The sequence below is a fragment of the Chelonia mydas genome, chromosome 17 (assembly GCF_015237465.2).
Source record: "Chelonia mydas isolate rCheMyd1 chromosome 17, rCheMyd1.pri.v2, whole genome shotgun sequence".
NCBI lineage: Eukaryota > Metazoa > Chordata > Testudines > Cheloniidae > Chelonia > Chelonia mydas.
In genome coordinates, this window is record NC_051257.2 from 1 (window position 1) to 20,461 (window position 20,461).

Here is a 20,461-nt window from a genome sequence, read left to right on the forward strand (position 1 = left end):
GTCCTATGAAGTGAGACGGCACTAGGACAGGCAAGAGGAGAGATTCCATGGGTCTGATCAATGGAGAAGTTCAGTAGACAGCCAGGGCCCCACGAATCACTGGCTCAGGCATATGAATGACTGCCTGGGATATATGTGGCTGGGGTCCATGCTGTGGGCTATGGGTCTGCAGGGAGACCCAAGATATGGGAACATAGCTATTAGGGATAGAGGGGTGTTGGATTCCCAAGGTGAACTGAGGGAATGTGGGATTTACAGGCCCCAGAGAGGAAGGGGTGGTGGTGAGGTTGGAGGGTCCCAGGGGAAGGGAAACCCAGCAGGTTCGGTGGGGAACAGGGATTGGAGATGTGGAACCTGGAGGCTGCAGATGGAGTTGGGGAGTGCAGTGATGAGAAAGTGTGGCCCAGCAATGGAGAAATAGGTTGGAGCCAGTTGGGGGTGGGGTGTCATGGAGGATGTTGGGGCACCCTGAAATGCGGAAGCAGATGGGGGTGGATTTGGAGGGCCAAGGAAAGCCACATGTATAGGGGCAGGGTGGGAGGGTGTGAATGAAGTGTTGGCGAGCCTGGGGATGGGAGAGCAGGTTGGAGGGCATTGAATGGGTCCTGGGGTAGGGCAGGCTGGGATGCACTGAAGGAATGTTGCAGGGCCTAGTGTTGAGGGAGAGGGTTGAAGTGGACTGCGGGGGTGTTGCTAAATATGATTATCCTATTTGTGTGCATGTATCATTTTTGTATCTGAAGTTAAGAATATTGACTATGTGTCTGTATTTCAAATGTGCTTACTCTGGAAAACACCCACAACTAGCCTTTCAGGTACAACAACAAAGAAGCCAGACAGTGATAATGGCTCATTAACAGACAATGGACTATGGAAGAGTTTAGCCTTCCAGTAACCTTTCAGCTGGCCTGTAAGTAATGGCTGCTATAACTCAGCAAGGACACGCAACCAGACCACACCTGTATTTTTCAACAAACTGGGCTGGGAACTCTCTTTGGAGCAAATGGTTCCTGCCATATGTTAAAACTATGTAAAGTGGGGTGTGACATCTTCTAGGGGACGCACTCCATAAACACAAGGACACTCCTGGAAACATCTGAGAAACAAAGACTGAACTGGGGGAAGTGCTAGTCCCAGGCTAAAAGGATTTCTAGCCTGTTTATGGAAACCTGGTGGACTGCTTGTATCATCAGCCAGGATGAGAGATTGCTAATTCATACACAATCTTTCTAGTATTTTATGCTTAGTTGACGTTTTGTTTATTTGCTAGGTAATCTGCTTTGATCTGTTTGCTATCACTTATAATCACTTAAAATCTATCTTTTGTAGTTAATAAAAGAGGAGGAGGGGGGGCTGAGGGGCCTCACAGGTGGAGGGATGGACAGAGGATGGGGGAGAATGGGGATGCAAGTTCGAGAAGGCTTTGGCAGGCTGTGGGGGAAGCATAGGGATGGGGGTGCAGGTTGGGGTAAGCTGTGGGGTGTTGGGAAAGGAGGAGAGACAGGGGCTGAGGGGCCCCACAGATGGGGGGATGGTCTGGGTGCAGATTGGGGTGGGATGGGGGGTGTTGGGGAAGGAGAAGAGAGGGGGGCTGAGGGACCAGATGGATGGAGGGATGGACTGGGCTGCAGGTTTGGGAAGGCTGGGGGATGCTGGGGAGGGAGGGGGGCTGAGGGGCCTCATGGGTGGAGGATGGACAGAGGGTGGGGAGAATGGAAGATGCACGTTCAGGACTCTTGTGGCAGGCTGTGGGAGAAGCGTAGGGATGGCGGCGCAGGTTGGGTAAGCTGTGGGGTGTTGGAAAAGGAGGAGACCCGGCTGAGGGGCCCCACGGATGGGGGATGTCTGGGGTGCAGATTGGGGTGGGATGGGGGTGTTGGGGAGGGAGGAGAAAAGGAGGCTGAGGGGCCCCACGGATGGTGGGATGGGCTGGGGGTCTGGGGAGGAATGGAGGTGCAGGGTAGGGAGGAGAGAGGGGGGCTGAGGGCCCCACGGATTAAGGGATGCACTGGGGGGGAAGGGTAGAGATAGGGGTGCAGGTTGGTCTGGGCTGAGGGGTGTGGGGGAGGGAGGAGAGAGGGGGGCTGAGGGGCCCCATAGGTGGAGGCATGGATGGGGGAAGGGTAGGGATGGGGCTGCAGGTTGGGAAAACTGGGAGGCTGGAGGTGAGAGGGGGCTAAGGGGCCCCACAGGTGGGGGGTGCATGTTGGGGAAAGTTGTGGCGTGCTTTGGGGGTGCAAGTTGGGGTGGGCTGGGGGGTGTTGGAGAGGGAGTTGAGGGCAATGTTTCCTCTAATTTTTGACAGGCCTTGTGTGCAAAAAATTTCTTCTGTGAAAATTTTTGTGCGTGCGGTGTTTCGCCATGTGCGTCGGGTTTAGGATCTGTGTGCGCGCACACATGCACAGCTTAGAGGGAACAGTGGTTGAAGGGTCCCCACAGATGGAGAGATGGATTTGGGTGCAGGTTGGGGTGGGCTGGGGGTTGTTGGGGAAGGAGAAGGGGGGGGCTGAGGGGCCCCACGGGTGGAGGGATGGACTGGGGTGCAGGTTGGGTGGGCTGGGGGTATTGGGGAGGGAGGAGACAGGGGTGCTGAGGGGCCCCATGGATGTGGGGATGGAATGAGGGGGAGGGTAGGGACAGGGGGGCAGATTGGGGCAGGCTGGGGGGGTAGGGATGGGGTGCAGGGTAGGCTTGGGTGGTGTTGGGAAAGGAGGAGAGAGGGGGCTGAGGGACCCACTGGTGGGGGGATGGACTGGGAGGGACAGGGTTGTGGGTTGGGGTGGGGTGGGCTGTGGGGATGTTGGGGAAGAGGAGAAAAGGGTAGGGATGGGGTGCAGTTTGTGGGGGGCTGGGGAGTTTTGCGGAGGGGGGAGGTGGCTGAGGGGTCAAGGGTAGAGGCATGGACTCTGGGGAGGATGGGGGTGAGGGTTGGGGTGGGCTAAGGAACCTGAAGGAGAAGGTGGCTGAGGGGCCCCAGGGATGGACTGGGGGGGCTGGAGGAGACCCCACGGGTGGAAGGATGGACTCTGGTGGGGGATGGAAGCGTTAGCTGGGGGGTTTTGGAGGAGAGGGGGCTGAGGAGCCCCATAGATGGGGGGGATGGACTCGGGGGGCTGGGGATGCTGGGGAACGAGAGAGGGGTGCTGAGGGGCCCCACTTGTGGAAGGACAGGGGGAAATGGGAGATACAGGGTGGAGAAGGCTGTGAGGAGTGGGGGGGGGCATTGGGCTGAGGGGTACCAAACGTACCCGAGAAGACAGAACGCTGGAAACTACAACTTCCATGATGCGTCGCTCATGGCCGCAGCAACTCGTGGGGACCCAAGACAATCCCCTAACACGCTGGGGTTGGCAGGAGCTTTAACGTCCTGAAGAAAGAAGTCACTTCCTCTTGTGGCCTCGCCCTGCAAACGGAAGCTCTGATACCGAAAGCAGCCCCGACCCCCGCGCCCAAACAGGAAACGCCGGGCCCTGCATACATACGCCCGGGCATATTACATCTCCCACAAACCACTGCACCATGACTCCTTCCTAATGCCTCCCCCCAGCCCAGACTGGCCTCCCCTGGGAATACGGCAATGATGGGGACAATGGGGGTGGAGGGGCCATGGCTGTGGAAGGGTGCCTGCAATAGGGGGTTTTATGGGGTGTGTGTGTCCTGAAGAGGATTGAGGCTGAGGGGCAAAAGGGCGCCAGGTAGGCGGGGTGTGTGGGAGATAGGGTTGAGCAGAGGGATTGGAGCTGCCTGCAGTTTTGGGATGCGGGGTTGTGGCTAGACCCATCGGGGTTGAAGTGGGGGCAGCCTGCTTTGGGACCCGCTAGGGGGGCATGGGCAGGAGGGCTGCGGGGATAGGGGAAGATTAGGGGATTTTGGATAAGAAGGATTGGGGTACAGGTGCCCTGGGGGAAGGAAATTGGAGGGATTAGGGGGGTTTATCTAGGTGATTGGGAGAGGATGAGAGTGCCTGGGGGTGGGGGAGCAGGAGATGAAGTGGTTTAAGAGGAGGAAACTGAGGCATGTAGGCCAGCAAACGTCCCAGAACATAGAGACCCAAAGGGAAGCAACTTTAATGTGAAGCAATGAGATGCCGCCTAATGACCCTGTTGAAGGGCTGTGGAGAACCAGATAAAGTGCAACTAACTGCAATGGGGAAAATCATAATCCACCAGGGAGAAAAACTGACTCCACTGGGAAATCAACCCAGCTCCAGATAGCCTAGGTTGCCCAGCAATTCCGGGTTGGAGCAGGAATTCTCCCCCACCCTCTCCCAGACCTGTTCATTGTCTGGCAATTACCAGGGAAGGGCAAGGCTAAAGAGTCCTGAACAAACAGCCCAGCCTGGTGTGACCAAATGCACCCCTGTATTCCTATCTTGCACATTGTTGTAATTATCTTTGGACAAAATATGCTTTGTGAGGGAACAGCTGAAAAGTAATAACTCACTGATCCACACTATCATGGTGAAATGTACATAGCAACATTCTGTGTAAAGTTATGAAATCCCCATGTAGGGTGTTAAAGGGTAGCCCTGATTAAGTAGCACTGGCCAAGTAGGCCTGTTGTGTTTGCCTCAATTTGCATATCAGCTGTAAACAGAGGCCACAGAGGACAAGAGGGGGAAGGAAGAAGCATTTCAGTATCCCCATGTGAAAACAAACAGCACAAAGCCTCCTTCCTACACCAGACTCCATGTTGTCTTGCTCTCAGCAAGAAAGAACTTTACCTAAGGGTCAAGCTTGAGCAAACACTTTTCAAAGGGTGACTGAATTAAAGTGAGGGGCAAAAACACCCCAAATTCTCTGTCCCTACCCATCTCTCTCTTTCACTTAAGATAAGAAAACAGCTGTTGGACTGTGGAAGCAGATCCTGACCTGAGAGTGTGGGCAGCAAAGTTACTGGTACCTGTGGGAAGGGACTTCATAAGCCTAGTTACATTTAGAAAACATTTTATCTTTATTTTTCTGGTAACCATTTCTTACTTTAATGCCTCATTATTTTTACTCATTTAAAACTTCTCTCTGTGTTGTGACCTGTGTGGATAATTCCATTTAAAGTGGCAATTTTTTGTACATTTTGGGGGTAAAATCAAGGATAGGGAGTGTGTTGGGTCACCCTGCATGTGGTAGCTCAGGCTGATGGAAGGCAAAGCGTGACTGGTGTGTTGTAGGGTTATAAAACACTCCCCATCAGAATCTGTTACTTTGCTGTTGACTAGCATGAAGAGTCCATGTAGAAAGGAGCATTGCCAAAGTTTCTCCAAATCATTAACTTCAAACATTGTATTGAGATGTCACAGCAGGGGCAAGGCCCTAAGGGCACTATGCAGGTGATTGGATTGAGGAGAAAAAGCTGTATAGTGGTTGTCATAAATATAAAGGGAAGGGTAAACCCCTTTAAAATCCCTCCTGGCCAGAGGAAAAATCCTCTCACCTGTAAAGGATTAAGAAGCTAAAGGTAACCTCGCTGGCACCTGACCAAAATGACCAATGAGGAGACAAGATACTTTCAAAAGCTGGGAGGAGGAAGAAAAACAAACCTTCTGCGTCTGTCTGTATGCTGCTTTTGCCGGGGACAGAACAGGAATGGAGTCTTAGAACTTTTAGTAAGTAATCTAGCTAGGTATGTGTTAGATTACGATTTCTTTAAATGGCTGAGAAAAGAGCTGTGCTGAATAGAAATGACTATTCCTGTTTGTGTGTCTTTTTTGTAACTTAAGGTTTTGCCTAGAGGGATTCTCTATGTTTTGAATCTAATTACCCTGTAAGGTATCTACCATCCTGATTTTACAGAGGTGATTCCTTTACTTCTATTAAAAGTCTTCTTGTAAGAAAACTGAATGCTTTTTCATTGTTCTAAGATCCAAGGGTTTGGGTCTGTGGTCTCCTATGCAAATTGGTGAGGATTTTTACCAAACCTTCCCCAGGAAATGGGGTGCAAGGGTTGGGAGGATTTTAGGGGGAAAGATGTGTCCAAACTATGTTTCCCAGTAAAACCGGATAAAGTTTCGTGGTGGCAGTGGAAATCCAAGGGCAAAGGGTAAAATTAATTTGTACCTTGGGGAAGTTTTAACCTAAGCTGGTAAAAGTAAGCTTAGGAGGTTTTCATGCAGGTCCCCACATCTGTACCCTAGAGTTCAGAGTGGGGAAGGAACCTTGACAGTGGTACATTGTGAGAGGTGTAGGATATCCTGGCCTATATAGGTTATTGTACTTTGGAGGTCGCATGGGAGATGGAGTGTCTTGTGCTTTCTTCCACCAGGGAGTAAGCAGCCAGAAACTTCTATCCAATGGGGAAATTGTAATTTCAATTCCCTTAATTACAGTTTTAAACCATACACTGTCAACAAATGCCTCAAACATGACACCATTACACATGGGCAATGAGGTAGTCCTGCTTGGCTGGACAGGACCAGCCCTGTACACTCAACAGGCAACAAACAAGATGAGATAGGATGAGACAATCCTCAGTGCTAAGGGAGCTAACAGTGGCTCAGAAAACAGTTTATTTGATTCTCTGAGTAACAAGAGATTTGGTGTTAGGCACCTTAGAAATACTTGAATTACAATCTGTTTCAAGAAGCCAAGTCCAAAAAGCATTTATAGCACTGAGCTGGGCTGGGGTTGATTTGTCTGTGTTTTTTGCATGTTTTCTTGTGTTAATCTGAGTGATGCGGAGGCCTCTGAATGTAAATAGTTCTTATTTAAGCCTAAAATGAGTTCAGGTTGACAAAAACATCACCAAAAATAGTCTCAGATTTAGGGTGACTCAGCTCTGCTGTCCTGTGCATTGTTTCAGCTTCTGGTTTGTTTAATTCTTAAATTTCATTTATAAATCTGAACATGCAGAGACAACAATAGCAATAAACAACAGAGCTGTGAGAGGGGGACAGGTTGGGAATGTCTCAGCATGAGTAAATTGCCAGCTGTACCTCATTTATTAATCCTTATATTGATCTCAGTGATCTGAGGTCACTGATTTTGTCTTTGGACTTTCAAGGTTAAAATGCTTTCAAATAGTCAAAGTTTGCAGAACAGATTTAGTCAGAGATTTGAGTTCTTTTTCTTTCTAGGAGAACATCTCCAAACAGGAATACTTGTGTGCCTTGGATCCATTATTTCCTCATTGGTGGTTGAGGAGAATTCCACATCATGGTGTTTCTGTTTTGATGCCCTGTAGTCTGCTTGACAAGAATTGTAGCTACATCATCTAGGGTTTGCGGAGACAAAATGTAATGCTGTAATGTTATTCCAGTAGAATCCTAGCTTTGTACATGCCCCATGTGATTAAGTCCCTTTTTGGTACATTATTGGCTTCTGTTTTTAAAATATTATTACAATGCATCAGAATAAGCTCTATATGTAGATATTTTTCTAATCAGAGTGGAATATTTTTATCCAGTGAGCAGAGTTAAGTTTTTACTGAGATTCCTGAAATTAATTTCATGTGACCTAATTCACTGCAGGTACTGTGTGTACAAAGTAGCTGCCAGCAATTAGACTGTCTTTCCTGTCAAGCAGACAACTATCAAGCTTGAAGAGATCTTCACCATGATAGCAATGTGTTCTGTCTTCAAGGATCTAATTTGCTAAACCTGGTATTTCCCAGATAAGACGCAAAGACGCAGAAACATTGTGTCTCTTCTTGCTTGTGTCTCAACAGCACGCAGTGGAGGGGAGGTGGATTTTCAGTGCACACTTTCCATATTCACACCTGTGATACCCTAACCCTAATCCTAACCCATATTGATTTCTTCTTTCTAAAGGTAGTTCTAATGTCACTTTGCCAGTGCTTGTATGCTGCATGTAGGAGACCTATGGCCCAGAATGCATGGATGGGCAGTACTAGTTCCTTATGTGGCTCCTTTTGTTATTCTGGCTTTGATCCTCCAAATTCCATCAACAGTTTGCAGGAGTAAAATTGTTAGATATGCGCTCACTGTATATAAATGTTGAATATTAAATTGTAAACAAAACTAAAGTAATTACAAATTCTACATAATAAACTTCCCCTTACATTTGTTATTATGTATAAATCTTTCTCCTTGGTGTTGTTGAACATCCGTGTTCTCAATAGAATGGTAGATATGGCAATAAACCTATCTTAATATGGGTTTTGTTGGTACAGTCATAATTTTTTTACCCTTGATAGGCATCATGTTCTGAACTTTTAACTCAGCGCCAGAAACCTAGCCACAGGGTACATAATAAAGGGTTAAGTACTTCCCAAGTGTGAGGGGCAGCATGAGAGAAAGCACAAAGTTGCTTGTTTGAAATTTTAACTGGGCAATGGAAGTTTGGCATCATGGACTGATTTGAGGCAAACACTGACAGCTCTACAGCATATAAAAGATGCTAGGTGGGTATCTTATGTTTGATGCAACAGAGAAGGGAAAGCTAGTGAAAAGATGCAAAGAGAGGGGAGATATGGTTAAAGCCATGGTCTAGGAAAATTATCTTTGTAGCAGCACCCTGAGTGGATACAGTGGGGCAAGATTGCATTTGTCAAGGCCAGAGAGAAGGATGTTGCAGTAAGTGAGACATGAGATGATGAGAGCATGGACAAGAATTTTAGCCGTGCAGATGGACTGCAGAGACTCTAGATTAGAAAAGTTATGCAGAAAGAATCTGCAAGATTTAGACGTAATCTAGATGTGAGGACCTAAAAGAGAGGTTATGGACTGAGTGACAGGCAGGATGATGGTACTGTCCAGTGATCAAGAAAGGAGGTAGCAGGGAGGACTTGGGGGAATGGGGAGATTAGGAGAAGTGTTTTAGCCATGTTCAATGGATGAGTGGACAATGTCAGAGGCTGAGGTTTTAGTTTGGATAGGAGACAGGTCTGGTGTAGATATGTCTGTGAGCTGTCAGCACAGAGATGATAGCTGAATTTGTGTTTACAGGTGAGATTACTCAGATAAGGTGTAGAGCAGGGGTCTCAAACTCCCAGCCCACGGGCCATCTGCGGCCTGAGAACCTCCCCACTGCAGCCCATGGAGGAGAGAGAGAGACATGCAATCACGCTGCCGGCTCTGTCTGCTGCAGGCACCGCCCCCCGCAGCTCCCATTGGCTGGGGGAGAGGGACAGAGATACCATCTCTAGTGGCTGGGCAGAGTCAGCATCATTAGTTGCCAGGCAGAGTCAGCATCACTTTTTTCCCCACAATGAATATAAACAAGTCAAAATACCAAACAACTACCTGATGAACACCTTGCTGCAGTCCCTGAAGGTTTCAACTGCTCAGTCACTGAGGCCAAACATCAACAAACTGACAGAACTGAAGCGTTGCCAGGTGTCTAGTAAACACCAAAAAAACCTCTGGCAGGCAAAGAATTGTATAAAGTTGTATGACAGTTTTATTATTTCTAAGAAATTCAAAATAAAAAACGTATTCTTTTCTGAACACCATCTTCAGTGACATTATTGGCCCGATGGGAGGATTTGAGGACTGGCACTGGCCCTAAGGTAAATTGAGTTTGAGAACCCTGCTGTAGAGGGAGAGGAGAAGGGCAATTAGCCACTACAGAGAAGCCACTTAAACCAAAGTGTTCATTAAGCTAACTTTTCCTACTGGGAACCAGACTGCGGCTGCAACAAGGATGAGATGGGATCACCCTGGGGAATACATTTTTAGGCCACCACTAGGGTCTTTGCAAAACCAAAATTACCAAAAAAACCCCACTGATCAATCACTGAGCAGATGTCCAGCTACATCTGCTCAAGCAGTGCACAGGCCCTCACAATCTTGAAACAGGACAGAGAAGACTACAACGCCCATGAGGCATCAGGGCCTGGTGGGGAGCTGCACTAGATACATAGAGGCAGCAGCAACTTTAAGTCCTTCTCTCACACCCTCTCCCCACCATATCTGTACCCAACATGACCACTATCCACCCCCCCTGTACAAACAGCTTTAGACCCCGTATGTCTGAATTGCAATGGGACATGGGCAGGTGCACAAGTCCGTGAAGGGAGACCGAGCAGGACAGGCAGGGAGACAGTGTGTTGGCCAACACAGAAGAGAGTAAAAAAGGAAAGCAAGAAAATCAACACCTGTAGTCACCTTCCTGGTTCCAGCTCTTGGCAGGGAGGAGCATGTCTTCCCAAACAACGGAAGATCAGCAGCTTCCAAGATGGGGAAATTCTCCTTCTGCACCCAGAGCTAGTTGGGAACCTTTTATTAGAATCTAAGGGAAGCACTCTATAGTCATCAGGGCTGTCACCACAGCCTTTATCAGACAGACACTTATATTAGTGACAGCAACAGCCACTTTCTGCTCAGATGGTCCTGCCTGGCATCTGTCTTGAGACTAGGCTGGTCTCACTCTTCATCTTGGAACAGAGCTGAACTTCAGCTCCACCAGTTTTCCCTTGCAGAAAACACAACCCAAAAAAAAAGTTAGTGGCAGAGACTTCAACAGTATTTGGCTCTGGTGTTTGTTATTTCAAGGGATTTTTCCTACCCTTCACTCCCCCGAGACAATAATGGCTAAATGAAGAGGCATCTATCTGCTCCTGGACCCAAAGTACTCATGCTGCACAGCAGACTGTTGTCCCTTCCCCTTAATCTCAGAGAGGTCTGTACCTAACCAGAACGCTCACATTCTCTGAAGGAAGCTAGAGTTGGTACAAAGTGCAGTGACCAGTTACTCACACCCAGTGATGTGGAAGAAAGAGAGTTGAGGATGGAACATCTCTGGTTACAGGCAATTTGCCCTGCAATTTTAACCATTGTGACAGGTTCCGCCCGGGGTGCTACCTGGAAGTGGGGTACCACTGAGCCCCTTGACTCACCAACCTGGGTTCCCTCTCACACTGTACTGCTGTGACAATCTGCAAAAGCCTCCAGCCTGCACTTTCACCAGCATCACACTGGTAGGGACACACCCAGCTGCAGTTACGCACAGGCTCTCTAACCACCAGCTTCCCAGACTAGGACCCCAGAGCAGTACCATCCTGCCCTAGTCAAATCTGGCCAGTATATGGGTTTAATACCTGGTCCACCTCTCCATCAACGTGAAGAAAACAGCGCACACTTGTGGTAACCAAGCAGAGATTTTCCCTAAGCACTCCAGTCAAAGATCACTGGTTTAACAACTACAAAAGATAGATTTTAAGTGATAGCAAACAGATTATCTAGCAAATAAAATATACAAACTAAGCTTAATATACTAAATAGATTGGATATGAATAGCAGATTCTCACCCTAACTGGTGGTACAGGAAGACTTATAGATTCTTGAGGCACAAGCTACACTTGCTTGCAGCTTGGAATCCCCAGGTGTTTCATATGCAGGCTAGAAATCCCTTTAGCCTCGGTCCAGCACTTCCCCCAGTTCAGTCTTTGTTCCTCAAGTGTTTCCAGGAGTCTTCTTGTGTGGGGAATGAAGAACCACAGATGATGTTACTATGTGCCTTATACAGCTTTTTGCAAATGGCAGAAACCCTTTGTTTCAAAGCTTGGTTCCCAGACCAGTTTGTGGAAAAATACTGATATCCCAAGATGGAGTCCAGCATCATGTGGCCTAGTCACATGTCCTTGTAGAGTCATAGCAGCCATCACTCACGGGCTGTCTGTAGCATTCTCAGGAAGGTTCACCACATGGGGGATAAACTTCTCCTAAGGCTTGTTGTTTTTCCTGGTGGTCCATTGCCCTGAATAGGTCCTTCCACACCCAGTATCTAGACTGAAAGCATCTTGTCCAGTGGGCATTACCCAGGAGTAACTATACTTGAAGTACTGATATATAGTCAGTATTTATAACTTCAGATACAAAAGTGATACATGCATACAAACAGGATAATAATATTCAGAAAATATAATATTTTCAATTACACCATACATGACCCATCTTGCATAAAATGCATCATAATGATGCCATAATCATATCATAGTAATATCACTGTGAAGAATATGTGGTACAATGTCACAACCATAGTTCAGGGAAACTTACTTTCCTTTCCCTGGGCCCTGACAACTTGCTGAGAGAAAAGCAAGGACTCCCCCAACCTTCACATGCCCCAGATTTATTCAGGGATTTTGCTCTCAGTGACACACCCTATGCTAATACAACACATTTCTCTCCACAGACAAGAGTGTTTACAGCCCTCTCTCAATACTTAGCTTAAGCAAATTTCCATTTGCATTTACTTCACAGCTCACTCTGATTTCCTTTCTGCTGAATGGGCTCAGAGTGGCTGCTCCTTCTCCCGGTCTCTGCCCCAGTTGGCCATTCTCTTATTGACCCAGTGTCATTAGAAACTGACAACAGAAAGAGAGAACACTTGTAACCTAGGCCAGCACTCATATGTGGAGGACACACACAGTCAGGTCACCTGCTTCTTGGAGCTTCCTTCCCTATTCCCCTACAGCCTAGCCAGTGCTTGAAGTGATCAGCACCGATAAGCGACTACAGTCCCCCCAGGTCTCTCCCTATCCCCATCCCATCCCATCCCACAAATCCCATGCCTGGCCAGGATGCTCAGGTTCTCTGAATGAAGAGAAGGCTGAGTACAACCAAGGTAAATAATGTTGTGACCAATGACTCACACCCAGAGATGTGAAAGGACAGACCAGGCATAACAGCGTGTCCCTCGTTGCAGGCAGCCTCCCTCCTTCACATTCAGTCTAAGGGAGCAGGGCAATGCTCCCAGCCCATTACCAGCCAAAGGCAGGGATCCATCCTCCCCAGAACTCATTCTATACGAATGAGAAACATCTCTTTGCTCTCAGAGAGGGCTCTGACAACTCAGACACTTGATAGAGACATAACCAAGGCTCCTCCCATATCGCTGTCACCACCAGGCAGGACTCTTTGGCTCCTCAAGTCCACTGCGAAGATGTCCAGGCTGCTCAAGTCCTCTTCTTCCAGCTCCTCCTCTAGCGGGGCTGCTCCATTGCAAGCACAGCAAATAACCCAAGAGCGAGCCATCACTGCCCAAAACCTGTGCTGGGGTGTGAGTGCCTGCCATCACACTCCCATCTGCACTAGAGCATACCCACTAGATTAACAGAGACACAGTCAGCAATGATGGGTCTCTTGTCTAGTCAATCCCCAACACTTTGGCACCCAGTGGCTAACATGATCCCACCCCATCTATAGGGGACTATTGATACAAGCTACCTAAATAAAACTACTAATAAATGACCGAGCAGATATCCATTGGCACCACGTTCTACAACAGGGTTTCTCAAACTGGATGTCACAACCACTCAGGAGGTCACACGGTTATTATGGGAGGTTGCAAGTCAGGGGCAGTACCATCCTCTTCCAAGTGAGGGGGCTGAGGTTGCTACACCAGCGGTGCACCTATTGGGGAGCACATTCGAGGCTCTCTGTGAGGGTCGCGAAGAAACTTTGCCAAAGTCATGTTTCACAGCAGTTTCTAGCGCCCCATTGCCACTGTGGTGCTTCTGGCATCTACGCTGCTTTCACTACTCACCATCGATCTGGCGCTTCCTCCTGGTCCCTCTTGTGGTCAACCCTCCCGTCCACAATTTGAATGCCATCTTTTTGTCTCTCCCTCTAGTAGGCAGCCCCTCTCTCACTCCAGGAACTGCAGTCTCCTCTTCGTGGATTGGCCCTTCATCCAAGTCACTAAGGTCCTCCCCTTCTGGGGAATTCAAAGTCCTTCCAGACCCACTGGCTGGGGCTGGCATCTCCAATGCCCTTGTCACTTCCCAGTGGGGAACCCAAGCCTGCCTTCAAGACTGGGTTCCAGCGCAGGACCCTGTAACAAGCAGCCAAAATTTCTGCATGGTCCTACCCCTTGCTACTGTTTCCCTGGGCTTCTTCCCAATTATCTGGCTTCCCCCTTTCTGGGCTTGCCAGCTTCCCAACTTCCTCCACTCAGGGAGTGACTGAAACCTACTTCCCTGCCTTCCTCCAAGAGCTTCTCTCTGCTTTCAGCTCCTGTGTTTTACAGAAGCCCCTCCAGTCCTGTTCCTGATTAGGTGAGCCTGCTTCCAATTAACCCCTGTGCCTTGGCTCCTCCTCCAGGTGCAGCCTGTAGAATTAATTGGCCTACTGTCCACCTTAATCCCTCCCACTACTTTTTGGGATGGGCAACCATCACAGGGGCACTAAGTCTGTTGTGAAACATGATATTTGTTAATATCACATTTCACAGACTCCCAGCTACCTACGAAGTCTGCTGTGAAAAGTGATACTTGTATATTTGTTAATATCACTTTTCACAACAGAATTCTAGGGCCCCATTGCCATTTGTATTTCTGTGCTATTGCTGGCCTTCAGAGCTGGGAGACTGTGAAGGTGTTTGTTAATATCACTTTTCAAGACATCCCAGCTCACTAGCAAGTCTTCTGTGAAGCAACATAGAAGTAATGGTGGCAATACTGCGCTAAATCTGCTGTGCAAAGTGATATTAACAACGTTTCTTCGCAAACCCTCAGTATTAAACAATAAACTATTTTAAAAAATAATTTTTCTGCTTATAACAATAATTTGATAAAAATTTGTTTTAGTGTTCAAAGTGGTGAGAAAAAGTAAATTAACTTAAACAATATTATACATTTAGTATTTAAAATAGTGTTAAATATTTTTCATTTCTCAGACGCTTGCTGTGTGAAAGGATCACCAATGCAAAAAGTTTGAGAATCCCTGCTGTAATCACCCACCTGGATCTAAGCTTCTTGTGGGGAGGACATATTACACCCTGTCCTGGGTATTAACTTCCCCATCCTACAAGCAGCTATCTTATCCTGCCCCCTGAACACGTAGGTAGTTAAGAACCTTTTCTTGTTTTAGAGTAGCAGCTGTGTTAGTCCGTATCTGCAAAAAGAAAAGGAGTACTTGTGGCACCTTAGAGACTAACAAATTAAAAAAACCTTTTCTTGGTAACCCAGTCCCACCTAACATAGGAAAGACTAGGAGGCCTAGATTCAAAGCTCTAACTGGACACTTATTTGAGGTTGCTCTGCTCCCATTTGGACCACTGTTGCCTGGAGCCATTTATGTGAAACAGGGTGGGCTTGTCGGTCTCCATCTTTCGAGCCTTGGCTCAGATTCTCCTATGGCAGGAAACCAACCACAACTGGAGCGTTGGTGGCAGAGACAGCAATGGGACAGGCTCATACTCTTGCTTCTCTCATGTGAACTGTCCCCCGCAGCCCCCAACAATACTCCCCCATGTAGTCATAGCTACAGTGAAGGGGCAGCTGGATGCTCCTGTACTGTGATAAACAGCATCCAAAATAGTTATCATTCACAGGAGACTATTGCCCCTCTCCCTTCTCTTTATCCCAGAGAGGACTCATGTTCTTTGAAGGAAACCAAGACCAAAGACAGAGAAGGAAAAAAAAAAAAAAAAAAGGTGAATAGTGACTCAAACCCAACAACTTGTATGAGGAGACAGATGAGGACTGAGCATCTCTATTTACACTCTTCTGGGAACCGGTTTTCCTTCGGAGAAGACATATGCCCTGTTTCAAATGTGGGGCCTGCAAAGTTGGGTGACAACAATATTTTAAAAACAATTCTGTTGTACAGCGTAAATGACAAGATAGTAAACACAGCACTGACATGAGCTTCAATCATCTTCCCAAATAATAATGTTTAACCATGTCTTAAAAGAAAAAAATTCTTTATAGTTACTAATTTTTTAGCCAAGGTTTTTAATTCAAAGACATATTTTAAGTCCCACACTGGCTGCCAACTAAAGTTAGGGTAATTATTATTTGAAAATTATAAACATTAAAGAGCTTTGGTTATTGCTTGAAAACAAGTTCAATCTGAAGGATAGTTTACAAAGTTGCTTGTCCTGGTGCAGTTAGAAACATCCAATGCTAATTAACAGTTACTCGAAAACTTGTTAACGCTGCACAGACGTTCCGTGATTCCAAAGGACGCAAACTACAAAGGCAAAAATCCGTCCTTGTCCTTCACAGACCGGCCCAACGGCTGGGCCCTGCTCCTGCAACACTGGTGAACCAGCGGTGCCACACACACGATAGTTACCGGGGGGGGGGGGGGGGGAATCTGGGGGAGACTTTGGGCCCCTGCCTGGAGGCTGCAGAGCCCGACACCAGCCCGCCCTCGGCTTGGGGTGGCGGGAGCTCACCAGAACAGCGCTGTGCAAGAGCAAACTTCCGCGCAGGCGCAACACTCTCCTTGCGGCCGATTGCAAATCAGCCTGTACAAGCCACTTCATTTTATTGACCTCCAAAGGGCGGTGGCGCCAGCCCAAATAGGTATGTCGGGGCGCTGAGGGAGGCCCTTTTCTTGTTAAATGTCGGTTTAGTTCGCACTGGGGCACACCCCCAGTCTCAGGACCTTCCTTCAACTGCCACCGATTACCTCTGACCTTCTTGTAATGGCGGTTGTGCAGCGCAGTACTTTCCCTATCCCCGACCGTCCCATTATGGCGGTTCCTCAGGAGAGCTTTTCTGCTTATTCCATGACCTTCGGTCAGTGGCTGCTCAGTGCGCGCGCATTGCAGGGTAACCTGGACCTTCTGCTTATGGTAGAAATGTCTCTACGGGGCATTTGAAATTACGGAAAGCGCCCTTTTTGCGCCCGCGAAAAGCGCTGACTAACCGCTTATGACCTCCTATGGCCGTGCAGTCTGCGCAGGAATATGACGTCCACGGATTGCGATTTTTTGCTAGCAGTGGCTCAGTTAGTGTCGTCACGGCTGGTAGGTGAGGTCAGCACAGGGGCCGCCATTTTGGGTGGCGGGGCTGGGATCGGAGTGGGGCCCTTGGGTGGTTGTGGCCCGCAGGGGGAGTTAGTGCGGCCCACGGCGTAGCGGCCCCCATGGCCGGGCAGTTCGACTCTGAGGACCGGGCGAGCTGGTATTGGGGGCGGCTGAGCAGGGCCGAGGCTGTGTCGCTACTGCAGGGGCAGCGCCACGGGACCTTCCTGGTGAGGGACTCGGGCACCATCCCCGGGGACTTCGTGCTGTCGGTGTCTGAGAGCTCCCGGGTCTCGCACTACATCGTGAACAGCCTGGGGCCGGTGGGAGGCCGAAGACCTGGCGGCGAGGGCCCCGGGGCCCCAGGTGAGTGCGCGGAGCCGGGCCGGGCTAGGGAGAGTGGCTGCTTTGATTGTCTGACCCGGGGATTGTTGCTGCACCCTGGCCCTGTATCCGACTTTGTTTTGCGTTGGGGAAAGCGCGGCCTCAGTTTCTCCCGAAACAGCGGGCAGGCTGCGGGCACCAGCCAAAGAGCCACATTGCCCCTGCCCCCGCCCACTCCAGACTGGCGTTTCGTCTCCTGAGGCCCGGCTGTGTCGTTCGTGTTTGTCTTTTGGTTCCGCACTGGGAACCGCTAATTTTGGGGTCCCTAGTTACTGGGGAGCGGCTCCAGGACTCCCATCCCCCGCCACATGACCTGCAGTATTCCTAGCTTTAAAGTCGGGTTCGACGTTATTTGGAGGACTAAAATAGTGCATGTATGGACACTGACCAAGATGGGGGCGTTTGGACTTCCATCCTGAAGTCATTACAGCTCAGATTTCCCATCACTGTATATAAGCCAGGTATGCAAAAGTAAACTGCTACCACCTATCCGGAGAAAGTTGAAACTTTATTGTTGTTTTACATTTTGAATTTGCACGAAACAATTGAAGACAATTGGCATATTAGAGACTTGGAGGATTTTGAAAAATGACATTTTAAATTCCTCATTTGAATGAGATATTCTTCAATGAGGGAGAACCCAAGATTTCCATTATTTAATTTCAAACCTCAAATGACTGATGAGTCTGAAAAGGAAATGATATGTTAATTTAGTAACTTACGTGCTCCCACTGTTTAAATAAATGTTAAAAGTGGATGCTAAGCACAAATACCCTTTCATACTTGGAGAATAAGCAGACACGTTATGAATTCTAGAATGGATTAAAATCTGAGATATGAAAATACAAATGTCAAACTGTATTTTAATACAGTCAAACATCTAGAATCAAAGGACATTGGTCATACTTACAGGATGGAGGACTGAATCCAAAAGCAGTGCTTCTGAATTTAGGAGTCATGTTGAGCATGACTTCCCAATGCAGTGCTGTTGCTAAGAGGGGTAATGTGATCCTTGGATGTATAAATGGAAATATTGAGCCATAAGGTACTACTTTTGTATGGAGCATCACTTGAAACCATTATTAGAATGCATCCAGTTCTGGTGGCCGCTCTCCAAAAAGGATATTGGAAAAATTAGAAACAGTCCAAAAATTGGGATATTTTGAAGTCTGGAAAACCTGAAATCCAGCAGGAGACTTAATAAGTCTTTTATTTAATTTTAAGAAAGAGAAGGTTACAAGGTGAATTGAACCTGGTATTTAAGTACCTTTGGAAGCAGGGTAATTATTCTGGAATAAAGTCCCTTTTTCCAGAGCAGAGTGTCCACTTGGGGGCATTACATCAGCATAGAGCTATCAGAATGTTCCCCATATAGACACGTCCAAAGGTGTAACAAGCGCTAGCGGCTGGAAGTTAGTCAAAATCAACTGGAAATAACGTGCAAATTTTTGAGTGTGTGGGTAGTTAACTTTGGGAACAATTTAACAAGGGATGTGGTGGATTCTCCATCACTTGATAGCGTTCAGTCAAGATTGGAAGATGTCTTTCTAAAAGATATACCCTAATTTGAATACAAGTTTTGGGTTTGTTTCAGGAATTAATGAATGAAATGTTATGGCTGGTGTTATGTAGGACAGAATAGATTATCATAATGGTCCATTCTGGTGTCAACCCTTTGAGTCTATATGGGCATGGCAGATGTGCCAGCCTTTCTTCTGGGGTATTACCTTTCGTTTCGCAATGTGCAGGATGCTTGAATTATAGTAACATAGTAATTCTCACGCTGGGTCAAACTCATGGTCCATCTAAACTAACATCTGTTCTCTGACAGAGGCCAGAACCAGATGCTTCAGAGGAAGGTGCAAGAAACGTTGCAGTAGGCAGATGTGGGATAATCTGCTCCCCATGAAAACTTTTGCTAATTCCCTAATAGTTAGAGAATAGCTTGGGCCCTGAAGCCTGATGTTTTTATAGGAAATTTTAAAAGTATATCTTCAGTATTTACTATTATTACTCTGAATACTCTTTATCGAATATAAATATCCAGTCTCTCAGAATCTTGCTAAATTCTTGGTCTCAATGCCATTCAGTAGCAGAGTTCCACTGTTGCATTATGCATTTTATGAAAAAGTATTTAATTTTTATCAGTTCTGAATTTGCAATCATTTAATTCTTCTAAATGTCCCATTGTTAAATTAATTGCACGCTTTCACTTTTAGATAAATGTAATCGACATAGAGATGATCTAAAAATCAGACAGCTGGTGGCAAAGAGGAGTGAAGGATTCAGAACAGTTTTATATCTCATTTTGCTGCATGGACTTCCATAGTTAAGTAAATATCAGCAAGTCATCACATTTGCTTTAAATGGCTAGGATAAAACACTACAAAGTTAGCATAGTAAAGTTAGCCTTCCCGGTGTTTTATCCTAGCCGTTTTAAGCAAATGTGATGATTTGCTGTTATTTATTTGAATATGGAAGTCTGTGCACAGTGAAGAGTCAGGTGGGTGAGTGGGAGCTGGGTTTAACCACATAGGCAGAGCACTGAATACAGAGGATAATAAGACAATGCACATTAGAGGAAATATTTTACTCTCTTATGCATATTTGGAATTTGACAGATCACTTCAAGGAAAAAATCTGAAACATTTAGGGAGCTAAACTAAATCATCAGTTATTTTAAATTCTGTCTCTTCTAAAAGCTAATGAAGAAATCAACTATTAATTTCATTGGTTTGTACTGAAAGTGTTACTGATCAGTGTGGGAAACAAACACCCATTTCACAAAGATTCTCTCTCTCTCACAGGTGCTGGCTTCCTATGGGTGCTCAACCCCCCATCTCACCCCTTCCCCCAAACCCCCACCCCTTTTTCCAAGTCCCCACCCCTCCCCCACCTTTTCCCACCTCCACCCCATCTTTTCCTGCCCAGTTCCACCAGCCCTGGAGCACCCACAGAGTCAGCACCTATGCTCTCTAAAGAGAGAGAGTATGATAGGATGCAAAGTATATAGAGTGGGATTTTCCAACATGTCCAAGTGACTTAGGCACATTAATGCCAACATGTGCTCCTAAATCACTTAAGTGTTTTGAAAATCCAGACCATAATTTCAGGAATCAAGTAACCTTTACATAGAGATATCCATGCACAACACTGGCTGCAATTTGACGTATTACACATGTGAGCAATTTCTTTTAACTTGGTGAGGCTACACGCATGTGTAGGAATTTGCAAGATTGGGGTCTTGGAGGTCAGAGCCTTATGTCTACATCGCAGTCAGAGGTATGACTGCAGCACATTTAGTCATAGATCAGAGCTAGCTCACGTATGTCTACATGTGCTGCAGTTACACCTCTGATTGTCGTGTAGACATATCCTAAGTCTTTCCTCCCTCCTGCCCCAGCATATTCTCCTCGTGTAATTAGAAC

At 47.2% G+C, this 20,461-nt stretch overlaps 1 protein-coding gene and 2 long non-coding RNA genes across 5 annotated transcripts in view; 2 read left to right on the forward strand and 1 right to left on the reverse strand.

Annotated features, from left to right (window-relative positions):
* The first annotated feature begins 5,549 nt into the window (after positions 1-5,549).
* Positions 5,550-8,149, forward strand: LOC122463209. The gene is made up of 3 exons (XR_006286369.1): positions 5,550-5,602; positions 7,070-7,228; positions 7,463-8,149. It is a non-coding gene; the product is annotated as an uncharacterized LOC122463209 (long non-coding RNA).
* Positions 8,150-11,086: 2,937 nt separating this feature from the next.
* LOC119563873 lies at positions 11,087-14,994 on the reverse strand. The gene is made up of 2 exons (XR_006286243.1): positions 14,845-14,994; positions 11,087-14,749 (listed from the first exon to the last, which is right to left on the reverse strand). It is a non-coding gene; the product is annotated as an uncharacterized LOC119563873 (long non-coding RNA).
* A 341-nt stretch (positions 14,995-15,335) lies between these two features.
* The window catches only part of CRK (CRK proto-oncogene, adaptor protein), a 49,593-nt gene continuing 44,467 nt past the window's right edge, over positions 15,336-20,461 (forward strand). Inside the window, exon 1 of one of the 3 annotated variants that reach the window (XM_037880218.2) lies at positions 15,336-16,652. In XM_037880218.2, coding sequence (XP_037736146.1) covers positions 16,568-16,652 — 85 coding nt within the window. In that variant the 5' untranslated portion in view covers positions 15,336-16,567. Of the gene's footprint in view, positions 17,016-20,461 lie in introns of all 3 variants that reach the window. The other 2 variants (XM_007057708.4, XM_027820235.3) reach the window with 2 other exon arrangements.